Below are 23,988 nucleotides of genomic sequence, written 5' to 3' on the forward strand. Positions count from 1 at the left end.
AAAATGGGCGGAGCCATGTATCGTGAAATCCTGAGCGACAATCTCCTTCCCTCTGCCAGGAAACTGAAAATGGGTCGTGGATGGGTGTTCCAGCACGACAATGACCCAAAACATACAGCAAAGGCAACAAAGGAGTGGCTCAAGAAGAAGCACATTAAGGTCATGGAGTGGCCTAGTCAGTCTCCGGACCTTAATCCAATAGAAAACCTATGGAGGGAGCTCAAGCTCAGAGTAGCAGAGAGACAGCCTCGAAACCTTAGGGATTTAGAGATGATCTGCAAAGAGGAGTGGACCAACATTCCTCCTAAAATGTGCGCAAACTTGGTCATCAATTACAAGAAACGTTTGACCTCTGTGCTTGCAAACAAGGGTTTTTCCACTAAGTATTAAGTCTTTTTTTAGAGGGTTCAAAACTTACTTCCCTCAATGAAATGCAAATCAATTTCTATCTTTTATTTAAAGTTATTTTTCGATTTTCCTTTTGATGTGCAATCTGCCACTGTTGAAATAAACCTACCATTGAAATGATACTGTTCTGAGACTTTTCATTTCTTTGTCATTGGACAAACTTACAAAATCAGTAAGGGGTCAAATAATTATTTCCTCCACTGTATATATATATATATATATATATATATATACTAAAAAATACCAGCTTATGAGAGAAGTAGTGTGTTAAAGAAGCAATGAAAAAGAAAAGGAAACATTTTGAAAATAACGTAACATGATTGTCAATGTAATTGTTTTATCACTGTTGTGAGTGATGAGTGTTGTTGTCATATATATATATATTATTTACACACACACATAAACATATATATATACATATCTATACATATACACATATATACATACATATATATCTACATATATACACATACATATACACACACCCATAAATCCATACATACATACACACATAAATACATATATATATATACATACATACACACACACATATATATAAACATGGTGTGAGGTTCTGTGTTGTGGAGATTCTCAGGATGGACTGCAGGTGCTCATCAGTGAGGCGACTCCTGTGTGCTGTTTTGTTAGTCTTTATCACTGAGAAGAGCTTCTCACACAAATATGTGCTACCAAACATGCACAAGGTTCGAGCCGCATGTAGACGGACTTTTTTTGTTCTTCAAAGTCACCAAAGCGCCGTGCAAACTCAGTGCGCAGTGCGCTCAGTTTATCAGCAAAGTGCGTATTTGGGAACACCGTAGTGACGACTTGGTTTAACATTACTTGGCAACAGGGAAAGTGGGGCAAGGTGCACTTGGTGCATTTGTGTCTCCCATAAAAGCAGCTTCACTTGAAATCACTTTGTGATTGTGCACGGGTTAAAATGTCCGCTGAAGTGTCAGATTCTTATTTAATTATGCTGCTTTCTGTATCTTCTGCATTGCATTCAGGTTACCCTGATGTTTTATCTCATAGTGCCGTCTTAGATTAAATTCTGTAATTACAGCCACATTAGCTCCACAAATGAGACACACGGGTTCAGTAAACATATACTCAGCCTCCCATCGGTTTTTAAAGGCTCTATTTTCAGAATCAACTTTTCTCTTCAGCATCGTGTGAGCTAGCTTCGCAATAACTTGTTCGGCAAGGCGGCTGAAGCGCTGCATTATGGGATCTGTAGTTTATTGTGTTACCAGCGCTTCATATACCCGGGCTTTAATAACAATAATACAGTATATAAAATGATCTCACGGGCCGGATATAATTACACGCCGGGCGGATGTGGCCCGGCCCTTGAGTTTGACACATATGGACTAAATAGAACTTGAAAAGATATATTTTTTCAAATGTGATCGCGCAATTCAAATAGAGTTGACGCGCACTACAGCCTGCATCCTCCCTCGCTGTTACTTTTTTACCGTTCATCTAATGAATACACTGAGTATGGCTTTACCAAAACAATCATTGATGGTGAATAAAGTATCCATTATTCGAGTATGTAGATCGGCATATATATATATATATATATACCCGCGTATCGCAGCGGAGAAGTAGTGTGTTAAAAAAGCTAGAAAAGGAAAAGGGAACATTTTAAAAATAACGTAACATGACTGTCAATATACAGTATTTGTTTTGTGAGTGTTACTGAGTGTTGCTGTCATCAAGGATTTGATTATCATTATTTCTTTCAATCAGGTTCGTATTTGTAGGATGTGTTGTGTTCAAGTTACATTCCGTGTTTGTCAATCGTTGTAAAGATGACAGGTTTCATTCATCGATTCGTTTCTTACTGCATCAATAAACAGCTCGTCTTCTTCTTTATCTGAGACCTGACACACTGCATGCACGGGTTTTTTACACTGTCTTCCTTTAGCGGGACATTGACTTTTCCACGTGTGCTTTGTTTCGCAGTAGCTGGATTTATGAATATGCTTATCAGGCGCTTCATATTTTTGCTGCCTTTTCAATTGTGTAATTCGGTTTTTGTTCAGCTCTTTGGAACTGTTGCCTTTTATCTGTGCACTGTGTCAGTTCACGTGAGCCGCTCGGTGTACATGCATCGAAGGTTCCCAGCTGTGCTGGTGCCATCTCGTGCTATGTCCATGGCTGTATTTAATGTTACCTTAGTCCTGGCACTTAAAACTTTCTCTCAGTTTCGCTGAGTTTGTGTCAAACACCACCCTGACCATCTCATCTTCCTCTCCATAAACACAGTCCTTCACCCGTGAATATTTACCCGTGGCAGTTTGCTATTGGATTGCCGCTGACGGACGGCCTTATATGGGCAGGCACTAAATTACAAACGCCAGCGCAGCCTGTCTATGAACTTAATTTAAAGTGTAGGTTTACATGTGCTTTGTTTCGAGTAGCAGAACTCATGAACATGGTTGTATATGTCACTCGCCGCTTCTTATTGTTTCGCTGCCTTCTCAATTATATAATGCATGTTTTCTTCAGCGCTTTTTGGAGGTCTTCCTGGTTTTCTATTTATTGCGTGATTATGTGGGAGGCGTGATGATGTCACACGAAACTCCGCCCCCACGGCGTTGAAGCTCATCTCCATTACAGTAAATGGAGAAAAACAGCTTCCAGTTATGACCATTACGCGTAGAATTTCAATATAAAACCTGCCCAACTTTTGTAAGGAAGCTGTAAGGAATGAACCTGCCAAATTTCAGCCTTCCACCCACACGGGAAGTTGGAGAATTAGTGATGAGTCAGTGAGTGAGTGAGTGAGTGAGTGAGGGCTTTGCCTTTTATTAGTATAGATATATATACCCGCGCTTGGCAGCGGAGAAGTAGTGTGTTAAAGAAGGAAAGAGAAAGAAAAGGAAACATTTTGAAAATAACGTAACATGATTGTCAATGTAATTGTTTTGTCACTGTTATGAGTGTCGCTGTGATATATATATATATATATATATATATATATATATATATATACAAAATACCAGCCGCATGCGATGTCATGTGTTAAAGAAGTTATGAAAAGAAAAGGAAACATTTTAAAAATAATGTAACATGATTGTCAAAGTAATTGTTTTGTGTATTTGGCAGCAGCACCACAAAGTTTTTTTCGTCTAGCTGCATCAGAAAATGTACCACAACGTCTGATACGCCTCCTTTTTACTGTTTTCTCACAGCTTGGATTGCTGCTGTCATATACACACACACACACACACACACGCATACATACATACATACATACATACATATATACACACACAAATTATATATATGTGTGTGTATGTATGTATGTATGTGTGTGTATATATATACACATAGATATACTTGTGTGTATGTTTGTATGTGTCTATATGTGTGTGTATAGCTTTGGTCACTGAGTGCAAGGGAAAAATAATAAAATATAGTCTATAAGTTATTAAACAGTAAAACATTAACGTTTTAAGAAGTACAGGTACATTGAGCACTACTGGAGTGGTTTCAGGTAAACTACATTTTAAAGACTGTAACACAACAGGTAAGTAACTAACAGCAGCTAAAATGTATATGGATCATCTCTCGGTAGTAGATCCCTTTTGAAAGGCGCTACACGACGGCTGTGGTATAGAAATTACATTTTCTATGTGAACGTTCAAATTTGTGCCTGTGGTAATGTGCCTTACCGGCATTTAAAGAAAATTAGTTTTGTGTCCTCTGCAGTGTTAAGAGAGAAAGGCTTTGGTTTGGGATAAAAGGAAAAAAGGTGTAAAGAAAGGAAAGTTGCCTTTTTCTTTTATATAGTATAGAGAGATGTGTTCACTGACGGTATGATCGCTTTTGGGGACAGTCGCGTGGGTCTTGTGTAGACTGGTGAGACGTCCCTGCCATTAATCGGCTGTGATGGCACTGTCAGTCCTCCACTCGTGCGTGTTCATAATCCGAGTGAGGACCTCATAATGTGATACGTGCAAAAGAAAGTGTGAATCGCCTTAATATTATTTTTCCGTGGTGTAGAAAAGGGGTCCCGTGTTTGCACTTGTCTGGGCTATAGCGCAGGGGGAGGATGAAAAAATTAAAAGTGCTCACTTTGACTTAAGGCAGAAGCGCAGTCAGCGTCTCAAAGGCCGGCACAGCTATGCAGCGCTGGCTGCTCGACTTTTGCTGGGCAGGAGACCACAGTTTTGCAGACACGCTCATGATATCAAAAGTCTCAGCGCTCTTTGGAGGTCATTCATATATTATATATATAGCAAAATCCCGTCTCGCAGCGGAGAAGTAGTGTGTTAAAGAAGTAATGAAAAGAAAAGGAAACATTTTAATAATAACGTAACATGATTGACATTGTCATGAGTGTTGCTGTCATATATATGCCTGCCTAAATAAGTCACCCTCGCTTTGCTCTTACTTTATTTACCGTTCATTTAATCATGGCTATTGGCGGAAAAATTATAAAATGGAAGGAGGATGGCTTTACCAAAACAATTATTGATGGCGAATCGATTATTCATAAAGCTTGAATTGGTGATCTGTTTTTCTGTGTTAACCTCATATTTTTCATACTTCTTCTCAAACTAAGGTGGTGCGAGGGTAAAATGAATCGGGATGCGCTGATCAATGTAATCGTGTACAGTACCAGGAAATCATGCATTGACAAAGCTCCCTTTGCTTGTAATGCAAAGTGTGATTAAATGCATTATTTTTAGCGTTATGGAGCACATGCATGAAGCTTCTCAGCTGTGCTTGTGCTAAGAAAAGGAAAGATTTTAAAAATAACGTAACACGATTGTCAATGTGACCTTTTGTAAGTAGTGCCTGGAGGATTCAGTGTGAAGAAACTCTAGAGACAGCGTGTGTATTAACTTGTGGATTTTTCTGTGAGTATTTGGTGGCAGTCTGACAAGTTGCTTCGAAGACGGCATTAGCTGAGCTCAGCTCAGACCAAATTAGATGAATGGGAGGGAGATGATGACGTGACTCCCCCCGCCTTAACTGTCAATCCCCACAAACACAGTCTCGAATTTGCATAAGCACACCCCTTCACCTACAATTTTAACTTAGTTACAAAGTGATCAAAACTCTCGTTTATATCCTGCGTCCTCTCATTAAACTTGTATCCCGCATTACCTGTGGGCATGTGAAACGCCTGTCTATGAACTTAATTTAAAGTTTAGGTTTACACCTTGCTTTCTTTCCGAAGCAGCAACACTCATGAATATGGTAGTATATGTCACTCGCTCGCTTCTTATTGTTTTTCGCTGCCTTCTCAATTATATAATGCATGTTTTCTTAAGCGCTTTTTGGAGGTCTTCCTGGTTTTCTACGCACTGCGTTGACAATCAGTTCACGTGATTACGTGGGAGGTGTGATGATGTCACACGAAACCCCGCCCTTCCAGCTCAACTCTATTACAGTTAATGGAGAAAAATACCTTCCAGTTATGACCATTAGGCGTAGAATTTCGAAATGAAACCTGCCCAACTTTTGTAAGTAAGCTGTAAGGAATGAGCCTGCCAAATTTCAGCCTTCTACCTACACGGGAAGTTGGAGAATTAGTGATGAGTGAGTGAGTGAGTGAGTGAGTGAGGGCTTTGCCTTTTATTAGTATAGATAAAGTACGAAGCCAGCACTGGTTTAACATGGGGAAAGGAAAATGAACAAGATGGCACATTGTGCACGGAACAAACCAAGTGTACAGATACAGAGTGCTGCATGCACAGAGCACTACACGTCAAAGTGATGATGGTTGTGTACTTTGTATTTCAAAGTGTGTGAAAACATTACAGTGCACATTTATCATAACTAATAATGTATGCAAAAGCAGATTAAATAGTAGACTTTCTTTGCTTTTGTATGTATCTGTTGTAAAACCATGGTGTGCTTATGTGATTCAATATGTGCACCAGCATTACGATGTAGCTGAACTTTTTCAGTTGTGATCAACTACCATGTTTTATTGGACGTTCCATTGTCACTTAGCCTACTGTTCATTTTTCTCCACCTTTTTCCCATCTTCAGATTTGTTCCACCGCATGCCTGGTTGTGTCAAAAGTTAACGGAACACCCACTCCCCACCACACACATTTTCTTCTGCAACAATTTACAAAAGTGGCTTATTGATGTGATAAACCTGGTTATTTTTTACACAAAAAAATGTTCCCAGTTGACAAATCTCTACTGGTATAGGATGTACCACTAGTAAAGGGGGGGTGTAGGACAGCCCACCCTATTATCTTTGGAAATTTGTAGTTGGTCACATGTTATAATTTGAGCCAAAGGGAAGGGGTAATGAGCTTTAATAATAGTAATTAAATTATCATAAAGGCTTATAGCCCTCAGGACCTGCCACAAGAGTTTCTCTGTTGGCATTTGCATTCCATTTGCATGACCTCATAGTTCTTAAATTGCAACAGTGTGTTAGAAATAAATCGTAAGAAACCCGCTTGGTAATGTGCCGAGCAATAAATATAATAAAGAGCAAATTTCTAAACTATTTCCACCAGAGCATAGCAAAATCTTTCAAAATCATCCGACTCTGGACCTATAATTTTTGCTTGTAATTCATGAAGCAGCAGAATAGCCACACCAGATTTTTAAGAAATGGTGGTAGCAGAGATGGCCACAGTCTTGCAACAGGTAGAGAACATTTTAGTTTCTTCAACAAATGCGACATTGCCTTTTTGTGCCAAAGGAAATCAAGCATACTGCATCTTTGATATTCAATCCCAGGTCCTGAATATTCTAAGAGACTATTGATAGATTAGGCATTGCAGGAAGAAGGGGCACTGGAATAGCAGAAAAAAGAAAGTGATAGCTGCATTGTAAAGGACCTCACAAGACAGTCAAGGAGCAGCCTCAATACAGCAGACTGTCTGCCAAATATACAAGGCATGCATACTGTCCCCTCAACAGCCCACCAATCCTTAGTTTCACTATTGCGATTAATTTCTTGTGACGTGTGGTTCATGGCACTTTTCCAATTTTAAATAAATAATGGATGTGCTCGCACTGGTGTGGAGTAGGTTGAGCGATCTGCTGAGAAGACGCCTCCTCTCTAAGTTGGTGCGAGGCTGTCAGCCATCCTTGTGTTGCCATGCTGGCCCGTGGAGTTGGCCTGATTGGCTCATTATCAACCTGGGGCAGCATTCAGGCAATCGCACCTGCAGCCGCTCCCCAGCATATAATATGGGAGTGCAAGGAATAGAGAGAGACAAGAATAGAGTGGCGGTTAAAGGAAAAAAAAGCAGGCATGAAGACAGGAGAGAGCTGGTGCAAGAGAGCCAGAGAGTGAGAGCAGAGACGGGTAGCTATGTGGAGAGCCCCATAAGGGAACAGGGGGCTGCTGTAGAGGATTGCTCCAGCTGAGTGATTTAAGAAGCTGGAGTGCCCAGCTGGTGCAGGCGACTCCCCACAGAAGACCAGGAAGGCAGCGGGAGTCAGAGGCTGAGCATTTATGGCCTTTGGGGACTCGAGCCTTGGGTTCGGTTGGGGTGAAGCCCTGTTGCAGCCATAGAGTGGCAGGAACCTGGACCCATGGAAGATTTGTAGTGCCTGTCGGTTTGGCGTCTTCTCCTCTTGCAAGGTCCATTCAAGATAAGAGGAGGAGATGTCAATATAATGGGAAGCATCAGTGACTTGATTTTAAAGAATGGTTTTCTGCCTGGGAGTTTTTTTTTTTACCTCACTTTTAATTGATTTATGTATTTGTTTAATTTTGAACCTCCACTTAACACCTTTTTTTTTTTGATTATTTATTTATTGAACTTCTTTGGATACACTGCACTTTTGGAGCACTTTTGTTCGGATTTTAATAAATGCGGCTCCCAAGAGGCTCCCAAACAAGAGTGGGAGCATGGAGTTGACCCACATCATCACATTCCTGTAATAACATATATTTAAAAGCTTACATTTGAATTGGTAACTTGGAAATATCTGAACTGATATACAGGAGCAAATACAGAAAAATAACTTGGAAAACAGTACAAAACAATAAATAAACAGTAGCAGTGACAGTGCATGCCCTCCTAAATAAAGCAACAAGCCAGTGTAAATGGTGGAAAGCACTTTCCCAGATGAAAATGTTGTAACACAGAGGATTCTGGGATGCAAACAGGAAGTCAACTTTCAAGAAAGTAGGGTACCATTAACTTGAATCTGACTGATAAAAGATTGCTAGAATTCTAAATATCAGAGTAACCATTCTTAGACAGGGTACAAATGAAATGGCTGGGTCCCCAGCTGCCTTTCTTTTTCCATAATTGGAGCCATCAAATACCACAACTTTGCTGTTTGAGGTGAATGGTAATGCAGAGACGAATATGTGTTGGCCTTAAAATTGCAAATTAGGCTGTTTATATGTGTAGAAATCAAAGTAAATTAGGAAGCTTTAGATTCTTTTCAACAAAGAGATTATAACATCCACTCGGACAAATATCTGTTTTCAAAGTGGTTTTGGGGCTAGCAGTACAGTATACTGTTGCCCTGTCTAGCCCTACTTATAACACCTTTCTCAAGAGATGACATTTTATAGAGAAACAGAGTATTTTTTTTTTTTTATTTAATTTGATATGCTGTACATTATTATCTGCTATTATACATCACACAGAATTATATTGCTGTCACATTACTGAAGTTGTGAAAGAGACTCTTTGTATAAACATTGATACATCAACGGGTCGATACTCCCTATTAAATAGTTTCCTTGCATCAAAGGGTTAAATTCTATTGCCATCTTACAGGAAACTTCTAAGCTCAAATGGTGTTTACTGGATAAACAGGTTGTCCATCCATCCATCCTCTTCCGCTTATCCGAGGTCAGGTCGCAGGGGCAGCAGCTTGAGCAGAGATGCCCAGACTTCCCACTCCTCGGCCACTTATTCTAGCTCTTCTGGGGGAATCCTGAGGTGTTCCCAGGCCAGCCAGGTGTCCAGCGTGTCCTGGCTGTGCCTAGAAATTCTGTCCACAAAAGGACAGCCCTGGCGGAGTCCAACTATCACTGGAAACGGTTTCAACGTACTGCCGGCAATGCGGACCAAGCTGTGACACTGGTTGTACAGGGACTGAACAGCCCTTATCACGGGGGCCGGAACCCCATACTCCCGCAGCACCCCCCACAGGATTCCCTGAGGGACATGGTTGAACGCCTTTTCCAAGTCCACAAAACACATGTAGACTGGTTGGGCAAGCTCGCATGCACCTTCCAGGACCCTGCTAAGGGTGTAGAGCTGGTCCACTGTTCTGCGACCAGGATGAAAACCACACTGTTCCTCCTGAATCCGGGGTTTGACTATCTGACTTATCCTCCTCCCCAGAACCCCCGAATAGACTTTTCCAGGGATGCTGAGGAGTGTGATCCCTCTGTATTTGAAACACACCCTCCAGTCCTCCTTCTGAAAGAGGGGGACCACCACCCCGGTCTGCCAATCCAGAGAAACTATCCCCGATGTCCATGCGATGTTGCAGAGACGTGTCAACCAAGACAGTCCTACAACATCCAGAGCCTTGAGTAACTCCAGACGTATCTCTTCCACCCCCGGGGCCCTGCCACCAAGGAGTTTTTTGACCACCTCGGTGACCTCAGTCCCAGAGATGGGGGAGCCCACCTCCGAGTCCCCAGGCTCTGCTTCCTCATTGGAAGGCACGTTAGTGGGATTGAGGAGGTCTTCAAAGTACTCCCCCCACTGACCCACAACGTCCGAGTCGAGGTCAGCAGCGCACCATCCCTACCCTATACAGTGTTGATACTGCACTGCTTCCCCCTCCTGAGACGTCGGACGGTGGGCCAGAATCTCCTCGAAGCCGTCCGAAAGTCTGCATGGCCTCCCATGCCCGAGTTTTTCCCTCAGCAACCAATGAAGCTGCATTCCGTTTGGCCTGCCGGTACCTATTAGCTATCTCCAGAGTCCCACGGGACAAAAGGGTCCGGTAGGACTCCTTCTTCAGCTTGACAGCATCCCTCACCACCGGTGTCCACCAATGGGTTCGGGGATTGCCGCCACGACAGGCACCGACCACCTTACGGCCACAGCTCTGGTCAGCTGCCTCAACAATAGAGGCTCATTCGGACTCAATGACCCCCACCTCCCTCGGGACGTGGTCGAAGTTCTGCTGGAGGTGGGAGTTAAAGCTACTTCTGACAGGGGACTCTGCCAGCAGACCCTCACAACATGTTTGGGCCTACCAGGCCTGACCGGCATCCTCCCCCACCATCGAAGCCTACTCACCACCAGGTGGTGATCAGTTGACAGCTCCGTCCCTCTCTTCACCCGAGTATCCAAGACATGTGGCCGCAAGTCTGACAACACAACCACAAAGTCGATCATTGAACTGAGGTTGTTCCTAGCAAAATTTATTTTTGTTGTCTATGATTTCTTATCTATGGTTTTATAGCAAAGAATTAAATTATTTTATTACTACACTCTTCCCACATTTACTTCTTGAAGAACAATTTGTCAGTTGAGTTCATGAGGTAGTTAAGGAACTTCAACATTAAGGGTCATGGCTGAGATGAGCCATTATTAGTGGTGACATTATGACTTTGCCCCACAACTGGACTGAAATCCGACAATGCTGAGAGCATTTCAGACCAAAATCTCTTAAGAAATTCATTGGTGTTTGGGTATTCAACATTTTCTTTTAGCTAAGCTTGGGTAATGTTTAGATTTTGTTGATTACAAATCTAATTTTAATTCTGCTTATCAAATCTGGTTCTTATCTATTCTTGATTCCAAATCTAATGTGGTAAAAAAAAATGGTCAAAATGTTTCAAAAACAAAAGTCTCTAGTCTCAGTCCACTAAAGCAAAGCTTATGTGAAGCAGTAAATCAAAAATGGGTTGTTTCAAAATTAAATATTTACAAAATAATTAATATTTCTTTAACCTAAATACACAAAGTAAAAAGTGTGAGTGTGTATGCAACAAAAAAAGTCAACAATTCTTGTTAAGAAAAATCATCATGTCAAGTTTCTCTGGTAGTATGCCTGACCGCTCTGGGCATATGGTATCTCCATCAGTGGAGAAACCCCTCAAACAAGGGATAACAGGAGGCCTGCACACACAAATACGAAAAGGCCAGCTCTGATATGTAATCGTTTTACCATGCTACAGCCGATTTTCTTGGCTAATCCATGAATACTGTTCAAACTTTTGTGTGTATGTCGCTGATTTTCAGATTCAGGTTTAATGCTACGAGTTAGGCCAATACAGTCATTTGTCACAATGCATCCACAAATTTGCAGCAGTTTCTCAAATGAAAAGGAGCGAAACTGAGTACAAATTAACTAAACAATCCCAGTCAATTTCCAGAATTTGTGTTTTGATTTTAGTACAAGAATATACTTCAGTCTGTTTTATCCTTCACTGTAAGAAAGTTTATTTGAGTTTCTTTTAAGATAATGTTTAAACTTGGGGCATTGCGTTCTGACGGTTTCTTAGACTCCAGCAGCATGCTTGCACTGCTTTGATCAAATTGACGAATTCCGTAGTGCAAATGTAACATGCATTGACATCCTATATGTGCATTCAAGCTTAACGAAACGTAAACAATAAAAAAATTCAGGATTTATTTTAGATGTGTGAACTTCGCCACATACATCTTGTTTTCCAAAAAAGTAAGTAACAAATAGTGTACAAATATAAACAGTGATTAAAAACAATGTTGAATATCCTTGCAACAATCAAGAAAGGATGCTTACCAAATAAATCCGTGCATGAATTTAGTGCATTAAAAATCTGAATTTAAGGAATTAATACATTTGTGTGGAATGCCTACAATTCTGTGTTAATTTCCAACTCACATGTAACATTACTTAAAATGTCCACCACGTTGTCATATTCTCTAACTCTATTCTAATAAATATGTTTACATAAATGTTTTAGTTGAAGTTTACTTTTTGGTTAATTCATAAAGCTAGATGTAAATGTAGCCTGTTTTTTAAGACGTAATTCAATCATCTATTCAATTTCCCAGTTCTTTGAAATTTAGAACCAGTTCTGGAGTCCCAACCCAACCTTATTTTTATCCCTATGATGTGAAGACTTGATTTGTAATTACTGTCCCTTAGCTCGATGAGTTTAGTTCTACAAAAATTTAATGTCGATCAACAATTTAATCCGTCCATCTTGAAACCCTAATAGTTTCCAGCTTAGTGAGCTCTAAGATGCACTTTTTTGCTCGTCTGAGAATTCTTTTCATTCTTTTAATTCACTTTAGACAGTCACAAATTCTGTCTGGAAACTTAACTGGAGGACATCATGAATGATTCACTCTCCTCTCTAATTTGTCTTATGTTAACAATCAGCAACCCCATATAATATGATTCCAAATAACTTTATTAGTTTGTAATATAGTTCTTTCGTATTAGAGCATTTTTGTTTTTAAATAAGAGTATCCACCATCACTGAGAAGGATAAGCACATGTAAGTCTTTTGCAACTTTGCTTACAATATGTATAGCAAGGAATAAGTAAAAAAGGTTTCTAAAACTTTTACTATCCACTGTTTAATTTGCCCATATTTAATTATTGTAGTGGTATCTTTAGATGAAGAAGAGGGTATCCTAGTTATTTTAGACCAAAAAAAAAACAAAATTAATTATCTTTTTCAATGAGCCAATGTAATATGCACACTGAGAATGCTTCATTCTGGAAGACAGTGACATATGCTGTTTATGTATGATGCTTTAGAATTACTGTTTTTTATATAACATTTTATTAATTTTATTAAAATCAGATAATATTCCATATATGCAAGCCAAGTTTAACAAAACTAGGTTTGAAACAAATCGACCCCCACCCATGAGAAAGAGAGCTAGATCAGCAGAGTAAAACTTTAGTAGTATTAAAAATATGAATAAAAATAAATAGAACTAAAAAAAATCGGGGAGAGAATCCACTTCCTTAATTAAAATGCTTATTCTAAAATGTGATTGTAGCGGACCGTGGTCCCCAGGAGTCTGTGCTTTCGCCCATCTGATCCAGGTCTGTCTCTGATAGGCCATATCTTGAACTGGGGCTTGCTGATCGCAGCTTGGATGTAGCTTTAGTTTTCGATTCTTTCGAACCCCCCTTCTTGTTGGCCATGTTTATATGTGCTTACATATACTGTAGCAGTCCCTCTCGGGTTGAATAAATACAGGATATCTCAGAATAATAAGCAAATAAAATGAAAAATAGCACCACTGCTAGCGGAGCTCCACTTCAGACGTCCATCTCTCGCATCGGACGAGACCAAATCATTCTTTTAAGCAATTAGATTCAACAATAACCTCATTTATTTGGAATTCAAAACATCCACGCATCAAAAGAGCGACCCTACAAAGACAAAAGGCAGAAGGCGGCATGGCTCTACCTAACTTCAAGTTGTATTACTGGGCGGCAAATATACAGGCGATAAGAACCTGGACACAAATAGAAGAACATACACAGGCTTGGACCGCAGTAGAAGTAAAATCCTGCAGTACTTCTTTGTATTCCTTGCTCTGCGCTCCAATAAACACACGTTATCGGCAATACACTAATAACCCAATTGTGCTCCACTCACTTAAAATCTGGAACCAATGTAGAAAGAAAGCATTTTAAGACAGAGAAGCTTCTATCTGTGGCACCCCTGCAAGAGAACCATTTCTTTCAACCATCGCAAACATATGCAGTTTTTAATATCTGGAAAAAATTTGGAATTAACTTGCTTAGAGATCTTTATATAGACAACGTCTTTGCATCCTATGAACAATTACATTCCAAATTTAACATTCCAGCTACACATTTCTTTCACTATCTTTAAATCAGGAACTTTGTTAAACAGAACCTTCCAGATTTTCCTCATCTTGCACCCTCATCAACGCTGGAATAAATATATAAAATCATTTTACAATCCCTTCCTTTCAAATATCCAAGGGGACACTGGGAAAAAGATCTCACAATTAATATATCAGAAAAGGAGTGGAAAGTAGCAATGCAGAGAATTCACTCGAGCTCCATATGCGCAAAGCATACAATTATACAACTCAAAATTATATATCGAGCACATCTGTCTCGACTAAAACTCTCCAAAATGTTTCCAGGGCATGATCCAACCTGCGAACGTTGCAGCCAAGTCTCAGCCTCACTGGGTCACATGTTCTGGGCCTGCACCAAATTAACATTATTCTGGACAAAAATTTTTAATTACCTTTCAGACAGCCTTGGACTCACAATCCCTCCTAACCCATTAACAGCTGTGTTTGGGTTTCTTCCAGAGGGGCTTAAAGTGGAGAAGGACAAACAAATTGTGATTGCATTCACTAAACTGTTGGCACGCAGACTTATTCTGATAAACTGGAAGAACCCAAACTCTCCTCTTTTAAGTCAGTGGGAAACCGATGTGTTATATTATTTGAAATTGGAAAAAATCAAATACTCAGTTAGAGGATCTGTGCAGACTTTTTTCAAAACATGGCAGGATCTAATCAGTAATATTTTAAAATAAGTTTTTAAAGCACAGAGAATTTATTAATTTAGGTATGTTTACAAGCCTTAAATTTTACGCCGTTTGGCTTGCTCTCTCTCTCAAGGGTGGGGATCTTAACTCAATTCTTCTTTTTGTAAAAACTTGATTGCTTTGTATGGTTTGTAATAAAATTAATAAAAAAAAAAAAAAGTCACTCTCATCTCATCAGTCCATAAAACCTTTGAAAAATCTGTCTTCAGATATTTCTTGGCCCAGTCTTGACATTTCAACTTATGTGTCTTGTTCAGCGTTATAAATTAACCAAAATCTGAGCAGACAGATGGGCTTTTCTCAGTCTTCTTTTAAAGTGGAGAAACTGCAGTGTCGTCTGATTTATTATGGAAGTGCTACAGATCCCAAGAAAAATCCCCAGCAATGTCATCACCTAGGAACTTAAAGCTTGGGACACCCTCAACTGCAGTCCCATTGATGTAAATAGGGGTGTGCCTGCAGCCTTTGGATTTCCTGTAGTCTACAATAAGTTCCTAGGTTTTCATAATTTTCAGGGTCAGGTTATAATTGGAGCACGATATTGCAAAGTTTTGAACCTTCTTTCTGTAGTTGAGCTCATCACTCTTACTAATAAGGCCTACTTGTTGTAGGTAAACAAGTTTAAGGTGGGCCAGGACCAACCTTTCATTATAATGGGAATGAGTGCAACAGGGTGGAAATCGTTCAAAACCATTATAGCAGATTGCTGTGGTACAGACACAGTGATTTTTGATTTGGAGCAGCAAAGAGCCTTTTCATCAATGTACTGTACCAATGCGTACGATGAAACGATTTAGTCTCCATGTGCAGAATGGATGAATGGGAAATACTGCGCAGAACAAACATCACTCATGGAGAGCATGAGTGGCTGAATCTGATGGGGTGGCTCAGCTTTGATTGGTATTATATTGTTATCACAGTCAAAGCCAGCATAAAATTTGTTTAGCTCATCAGGAAGGAATACATGGCTAGATGAAGAAATTGCACTATTACCTTTATAATCCATAGGCAGCACGGTGGCGCAGTAGTAGCGCAGCTGCCTTGCAGTAAGGAGATCTGAGTTCGCTTCCCGGGTCCTCCCTGCGTAGAGTTTGCATGTTCTCCCTGTGTCTGCGTGGGTTTCCTCCGAGTGCTCCGTTTTCCTCCCACAGTCCAAAGACATGCAGGTTAGGTGCATTGGTGATCCTAAATTGTCCCTATTGTGTGCTTGCTGTGTGTGTGTTTGTGTGTGTGCACGCGCACGCACCCTGCATTGCTGGCTGGGATTGGTTCCAGCAGACCCCCGTGACCCAGTGTTAGGATATAGCGGGTTGGACAATGACTGACTGACTTTATAATCCGTAATAGTCTGGATATCTTGCCACATGTGGCAGGGATCAGAATTGTATAAAAAGTATACCTCGATCTATAATCCTTTAGCAGTAGGCAGAACTATTCTACTCTATTTCTATACTCTACGGCTTTTGATTGGAAATGTTTATCTGTACTGTATATGTATTAAAGTCTGTATAAGAATCCAAGTTAGCTTGAATATACTTATATCTGTGTTGGAGTCCGTCTTCTCCGACCACATTTTGACTGTCTTCACTGAAGGTTTCACATGCTTAATAAGAAACTGATAGGTGGTCAGACTGCCCCAGATGGGGAAGAGGTAGAGTCTTGTAAACCATGGCAATGTTTGAATAGACATGGTCAAAGACTCAGTCTCTTCTTTTTTTTGCAGGAGACATTTTGGTAATATTTGGGCAATAAAGATTTCAGATTGGAGTGATTAAAATCCACTGAAACAAAAGTTTTTTTTTCAGGATGAGCATCCTGTTGCTTGCTGATAGCAACATGCAGATGTTTCCATTCTAACATTGTATTACCGTCTGGGGGAGTATACACTGCAGTTACAATAACAGAAGTTATCTCTTTTGAAAGATGAAAAAGCCTGTGTCTAATCATTAGGTATTCCAGATTTGCACAACATTGACTGTCAATAATAGCTGTGTCTATAAAACAAGGTTTATTTACGTATATAGGTGCACAGCCTCTATTTCGTCTTACCAGAGTTCTTTGTCATCCTAAATTCATCAGGGCCCTCTAGCTCAGTTATGCTATTGGCAATGCTGTTGTTAAGCCATGTTTCTGTAAATATATTTATGCAATACAGAATCCTTTTTTGAGATGTGATCCCAAGTCGCAGCTTATCCATTTTATTTGCCAGACATTGTATATTAGCAAGGAAAATGCTAGGGTGTAAGGCTTGATAAGAGTTCAGCTTTAATCTAGCTCTAAGTCCTCCATGTTATAACCGCTATATTTTTGTCTCGATGTACACTTCCTGTTGAAAAAAGTGCTATGGTAGTGTGGTGCATCCTGCCGGTTCTAAATAAGATCTCATATGGGAGCTGAAAAATGTCAAATGCACTGGCTGTGAATTGACATCTGATATCCAGAAGTACTTGTCGACTATATGAATTTTTTGCAAGGCTGTACTGAATAAATTAATTTGAAATTACCCAACAAAATAACTACTAACTCAAAAAATATAGGGAGAGTCAGAGCCTTACATTATTCATACACCATAGTAGTGTAGTATGTAGTTGTACTTACCTTAATCTGTATATCACTGTGTCATTGATTATTGTTGTATTTAATGTACATATGACTATGACTGGGTGGCACAGTGGCATAATGTTGGCACTGTTGCCTCAGAACAAGGAGACCGGAGTTCATATCCTGAGTAAACCCTGCATGGAGTTTCTATGTCCTCTCCATGTGTGCATGGGTTTCCTCTCCCAGTCCAAAGACATTCAGGATATCCGAATCGCATTGCTAAACTGGCACTAATGTGTGTTTTTGGGTAAGCTGTGTGTGTTCACACTGCGATGAACTGGTGTACTGTCCAGAGGTTGTTCTTGCTTTTATAGGCAGTGGTTTTCGGAATAGGTTTCAGCTGCCATTTGACCCTGCTCAGGATAAGTGGGTTTGAAAATGAATGGATAATTGAATAGTACTACTGTTTAATAATGCTCTGATTAAATTTTAAATAGTTGAATACACTATATTTTTCAGCAACACACTGATGATTACCATGCTGTCCCGTTTGTAAAGAAAATTTTATGGGTTAAATGATGTTAGTACAGTACACACAATCTTTTAGGAGAATATAACTATTCTTTTGTTATAGTTTTACTTCATAGAACTTAATGAACATACCTGTTAATTTATGTATTACAGGGACTATTACCTCTTGAATTTTTGAATAATACAGATCTCTTCAAAGCAGAAAGTATGTATTCAAATGCTCTCCAGATCCTAGAACAGTATAAGGTAACACTTATTTTTTTATATTTTAGATATAAGCTTTTTTAGGTAGATGGTAAAATTTGTCTTAGTTTGCCCCTTTTTTATTCCCTAGTTTAATAATCATGTATATATCAATTTTTTGTGTCCTGAAATTGAACATACTGCATAAAAGATCAAAATCTTTGTATTGTTTTAATATAATACTGATGCATAAACAGTAAAGTAAAATCACATTTTTAAGATACTTCAGTCATCAGAATAAACTGACTGTAAAGTTACCATTTACATTGTAATTTCCTTATTATGTTGAACCTGTATAGCACTGAATATATAATGAGTGAACTTTCATTTTACTAGCTTTAATAAAATACATTTAAAAATATTTGATATCTCTTGACATATGTGTACCTTCAGAGTTTCTCGTATGCCTTACCTCAGTATACTTGTGTGTCTGAAACTCTCTTTCCCAGCGGTACCTGTTTTGAGTGCATTACTATAAAGCCTGCTTCTCACACACTAATTTTGAGGCACCTAGCTTGCCACCTGCGGGAAGCCCTGCTGGGGTCACTGGGTGGCGCTGCAAGGAGGCAAGCTCCCTGTTATAATAGGCTTCCATGTAACCCAGAAGTACTCCCATTGGGCATCATCCTGACACCGGAAGTACTCCAGGGGCCGTAGTAGAAGGGACTGCACTTCCTTATCCAGGGGAGTCAGAGCTGGGAGGAAGAGAGGCAGCACTCAACTGGAGGAGTGCAGAGCAGTGGTGAGAGAGAATATTGTGAGAAAGTTAGTGATTTTTGAGTATTGTTATGTAATAAATACACCTCTATTTGAACCCGGGACTCTGTGTGTGTTCATGTTTGGGCCTTGCTGACTCCCCTGGTTCCATTACAACATTTATATTTTAACCTGGAATGCTGTGTCCTTAGGAATGTTCTAACAATTTCACTCTGAAAATAAGGGCCAACATAACTTACATTTGTAATGGGCAGGCCTCACCTAAATCACATAATTAGTTGTTAGTATTAACCATAATATTGAAAAGCTAACCTCATATTCTCCGTATATTTTGAGTACAGGGGTGGACAAATTATTTGTCCAGATACCTAGGATGACCAGTTTTTAATTCCGGACAAACCAAACTACCAACACATAAAGCCTGGTAGTTTACCAGATATTGTGGATGTTTGGTTCATGCAATATTTTCCTAATCAAAAACAAGACCCTGTTCTTTGTGTTTTATCTTAGCTTGGATGTCACTTTTAAAGACGACTAGTTGCTTTTATTGCCCACTAGTGAGCAATATAGTGAAACTGTGCTGCATGTCTATAAAGCAAGCAAGATAAACAGTAGCTTTACCTTTAAAGCAACTGTGACAGAGAAGGCAATAATGCCAAAAGTTAATCGCATCTTCTCGTTGTTATATTTAATAAGGTAGAAATGAACACATAGTTTGTTATGCATTAAAAAAAAATAAAAAGAGGAGAACACAAGGCAAAATGTTCCACTGCCACTTCAATACCAGTTACAAGTGAAAGGGATCATAATTGCAAGCAGCATTATTACAAAAATAAACAGAAAATATTTTTGGAATATTATATACAGAGGATATTCTTCAAACTAGTGATAACTGCTGGTATGGAACAGCATTACTGCCAAGTCGGAGAATATACTGTACTGTATGCAGAGAACATCTAGAAACCGCATATATAAGTGGTCCTTTACTTTCAGGCAAAACTAATTGTATGATTGAAAGGTGAGAAAGCCCAGTAACAATATACTGTTTACTGTAATAGTTAGCCGGCCAGATTTAACAAATGCTGATAGAGTTCTGTGTCACTTTATGAAATGTACAACTTGAAACAAAAATTTATACTGATGCAGCAGACGTTTTTTTCAACTTACAGGGCTTCAGTCACAGAGTTTAAGGTTTTTAACCGGAGAAAAATATTAACCTTTGAAAATCAAATGGATATGCTCCATTTAAGACTTATGTTGCCTTAATCAGTCACAGAAAGGGCATGAGAGGAATCTCATAAAAATATGATGCTCGCCATTAACCAATATGTACAGTGGGCTGCTGACAGGTATACTGGAGGTTGTGAAAATGCTTCTTACTATTAGCCCAAACACTGCAGAGTATGAAAATGCTTTTTTAAGGCCTAATCTTTATCCTAATGGTCCAAAAAGGACAAATTTTAATGTTGGTATATACATAGATCACATAGAGCAGTGGTCCCCAACCACTGGGCCGTGGATCATTTAGTACTGGGCTACACAGAAAGAGTGAACTTTATTTTTTACTCCCATTTTATTGACAATCGTAGTCTGCAGGGTTCTTTATTTTGAAAAATGACCAGATCATCTCTGTACAACAGTGACTATGTTCTGTTGCTTATGTTACCTTATGCAACCACTGTAGTTAAGGAAGCAGATATTTTTTATAATTTTTGGATATGTGTAGAGATTGATTTGTTTGTGATGTACAATTAACTGTTGATACCTTTCAATATCTGTGACTACTTGTCATTCAACATGGTATCATAAGTCATCAGTAACTAAGCCTCCATTGAAGTGCGAAGAGCAGGTGAATTGCACAAGGTAATTGAATATACATTGACAGCATTGCAGAAGGATTTTAAAGACCTGAACCTCTTGTGATTGATGGCAGTGTTGCGGTGAATTTAATGTGTGTTTGAACGCAAATATGATATTTTCATAGCGGCTGCACATTCAGACAAAGACGCAAGCATACAAGCATTTATACTTCTCAATCTGACAGGCTCTGTTGCACTATTGATATAATGTTTGTTTCTTGTTTATTTCTTATTTCTAAAGAAAACATTAAAGCAAACCTGTCCATGTATTTTGAAATAAGGAACAAAGCTAAGGAGGGAGGATGTAGAACAGTAACTATGTTCTGTTGTTTAAGTACCTTGACAGCCACTATAGTTAAGGAAGTTGGAGGAACGGCATTAAATAAAGTTTGGATGTGCGTGCAGATTGGTTTGTTTGTGGTGTACAATAAACTGTTGATAATTGTGACCATTTAACATTCAACAATTTCCTCACCATTTCTGTCCGCACCTCTTTCCCACACTTGTCTCTGTCACAATTTTGAATCCTGATAAATAAAGCCCACAAGCTAACCCTAAATAAAATGAGTAAAAAAACAAACATCTCTAGAGATCGTCACAAAATCACTGTAAATCCTGTTTCTGTTTCCAACATTATATTTTGTGAAGTGGGGTTTTCTGTAATGACAGGAGCCAAAACAAAATTACAGAGCAGACTGGACGTAAGGAACACATTTTGGGTGTTGCAGTCTTCCATCACTACCTGAGATGGGACTGTCTAACTGCAGGGAAACAAGATTAGGATTCCCACTGATTCTGTGTTAGAGTGTATTGTATTTGTTATGCACATGCAAAGGCCAGTCTGTGGAAAATTGTCTTACATAAAACCGGTCCTTGGTGCAAAAAAAAAAAAAGTTGAAGACTTTTGCCATAAAAGACACGGTGCAGCTCAAATTAATCCTGAAGTTGAAACTGATGGTTTTAGAATGAGAAACTTATTGTTGGGGTCTAAAATAGGTCTAAAAACAAAATTTGAGAATACGCTATTGTGTACACTGGAAAAAGACCATACATTAACATAACATATCAAACCACTTAAATCATCTATTTACTGGAATATTCTTTTTCAAGATGCTGGTTGTGTTTACATTGTGGTAGAAGAGGGAAAGCTATACACTTGTGTACAACAAAACTTTACAATTAAACATTGCTGTAAAAAGTTGCAAGTAACCCTCCTCGCTATATAAAGCCGTGCTACCAGAAATCATACTTACACATATAGATATTACTTTAGTGCAACAAAAATATCATTGTAGTGCCAAGACTATTCTGTACACTCTGTTAACATTGTATGAAAATGTCTTCTCCATAGCATTAACATTTACATTTCTTCATTATTAATTCTGCTTTATCACTTAAGATCAAATATTAATATGTTATTGTTTTTCTTTAGGTTAAGATGGCACAAAAACAGAAAACTACCTTATCAGTCTTATTCTCCCCATTCAAGTAAGTTGTTTTATGTTGATGTAACAGGGCTATTAGTTTTCAATACATAGTATTAATAACACATAAGGAAAATAATTAGAATAATTATCAGGCACTAGTGCATGTACAGTGTTATCTTTCCCATCCTTAAAAATGGATTTACAACTCTATGAAAATATAGCTTTTTATTGTAGAACAAATTAAATGTTCTGCTTTTATATAGTACTCTTTCTTACTTGTGCCTGACATTACATGTGTAGGGTTTGCAAAATTTCAAAATCCCTCAAAGCCCTTCAGGTAGGAGAATTTAACTAGCCCAAATAAAAAAGACAATTTCTTAATGTATAAAATTAGATATAGTTTAAAAATCAAACACAATTATTTATTTTCCAAACACAAATAGCAACAATCATCCATAAATTATTCAGCAATCAAGTAGCAATCATCAGCATCAATCAACATAAATATGCATTCGGTTCTAACTAAATTGAAACTTGTAACAAGATATTAAAGAGGTTCTCTGGATTCTCAGTGAGAAGATCGCTGTACAAGTAGTCTAGCTTGATAACCTGTTGCTTTGAAAGCCACATTTTTAGTTCTGTCCATTCTTGTGGAATTTTCTGTCTCTTCTACATATAGCAAACCAGCAAAATGTGTGACAAGATAATCCACCTGTTCATCCCCATAATTTCCCAGTTCTTCTCTGGGGCAGGGAAGAGTGAAAAGGTTAAAAACTTTGAAACAAAAGACAGGCTTTTAAATTAGATTTTAAAATCTGCTGTCCATGTACGTAACTGCATTGTCAATCTTCTGAATCTCTGCACCAAGGGTGTCTTTCTCAGTGCTCTCACTTCTTCAAGCTCTTTGTTGCTATATTGTGAGCTGAGTTCCATAGCACCACATGCTAGCATCGTCTTTCACTGTGAACTTTGTTTCCAAACCTTCTGGCATTCTCCTGGTTTTGTTCTCAGTCTGAGTAATTGGGATGTGGTGCTCTCCACTGACTAGTTTGTTTGCGTGATGTTTAAGTTGTCATACTGAAAATCAGTATTGCTCTTGCATAATATGGTACTGTAGTCCAATATGAAATGTAGGAAGTGAACAAATTTCTTGGTCTTCATCTACTCCACCACACTCACACTCACACACTTTGATAGCATTATCTGATTTACCTCTGCCTACCATATTCTCCATTTGCACAACAGTGGGAGTGTAATTTTTTTCCACGGTCTTTACACATCTCAGCCTGTTTTGCAGCCCCCATGTGCTTTTCAGGCCACTGAAATAAGCCACTTGCTCATTAAGCAGTTCACTTATTTCACTCAATTCTATTTATTTGCTTCTGTGGAGAATACTAGTACATTTTAAGGATGGTTTTCAGGGTATCTTCAAACTTGACCAGGTACTTGCAATATTTCACACTATCCAGTACTGCTAGTTCTAATTTATGTGACACACAGTGGATTGTTATGATGTGGGATATCCACAGTTTCAATCTCTCAGTTACTCCTGTTTTCACACTCATCATCAATGCAGCTCCATCAAAATTTGCACACGCTGCTTTCTAGTTCCATTAGAGATGCTCCACTCAGGCTGATACCAATTTACCAATTTCATGTTGCTTGATCCGCCAAATTCTGATTTTCTTTTCTTTATCCCTTTAAAAAGTCTTTAACACTAATCTCCCACATAACCAAAGAAAATAAAAGTTTTATGTCTTATATTAATGTTTATTTTTATAATCAT

At 38.9% G+C, this 23,988-nt stretch overlaps 1 protein-coding gene across 3 annotated transcripts in view; it reads left to right on the plus strand.

The window, feature by feature from the left end:
* pign (phosphatidylinositol glycan anchor biosynthesis, class N) overlaps positions 1 to 23,988 on the plus strand; it is a 283,091-nt gene that overhangs the window by 97,517 nt on the left and 161,586 nt on the right. For 2 of the 3 annotated variants that reach the window (XM_039753344.1, XM_039753343.1), the window contains exons 10-11: positions 18,110 to 18,202; positions 22,208 to 22,263. In XM_039753344.1, coding sequence (XP_039609278.1) covers positions 18,110 to 18,202; positions 22,208 to 22,263 — 149 coding nt within the window. The remainder of the gene's footprint in view (positions 1 to 18,109; positions 18,203 to 22,207; positions 22,264 to 23,988) is intronic. The other variant, XM_039753345.1, reaches the window with a different exon arrangement.

Source organism: Polypterus senegalus, chromosome 5, assembly GCF_016835505.1.
Source record: "Polypterus senegalus isolate Bchr_013 chromosome 5, ASM1683550v1, whole genome shotgun sequence".
Lineage (NCBI taxonomy): Eukaryota > Metazoa > Chordata > Cladistia > Polypteriformes > Polypteridae > Polypterus > Polypterus senegalus.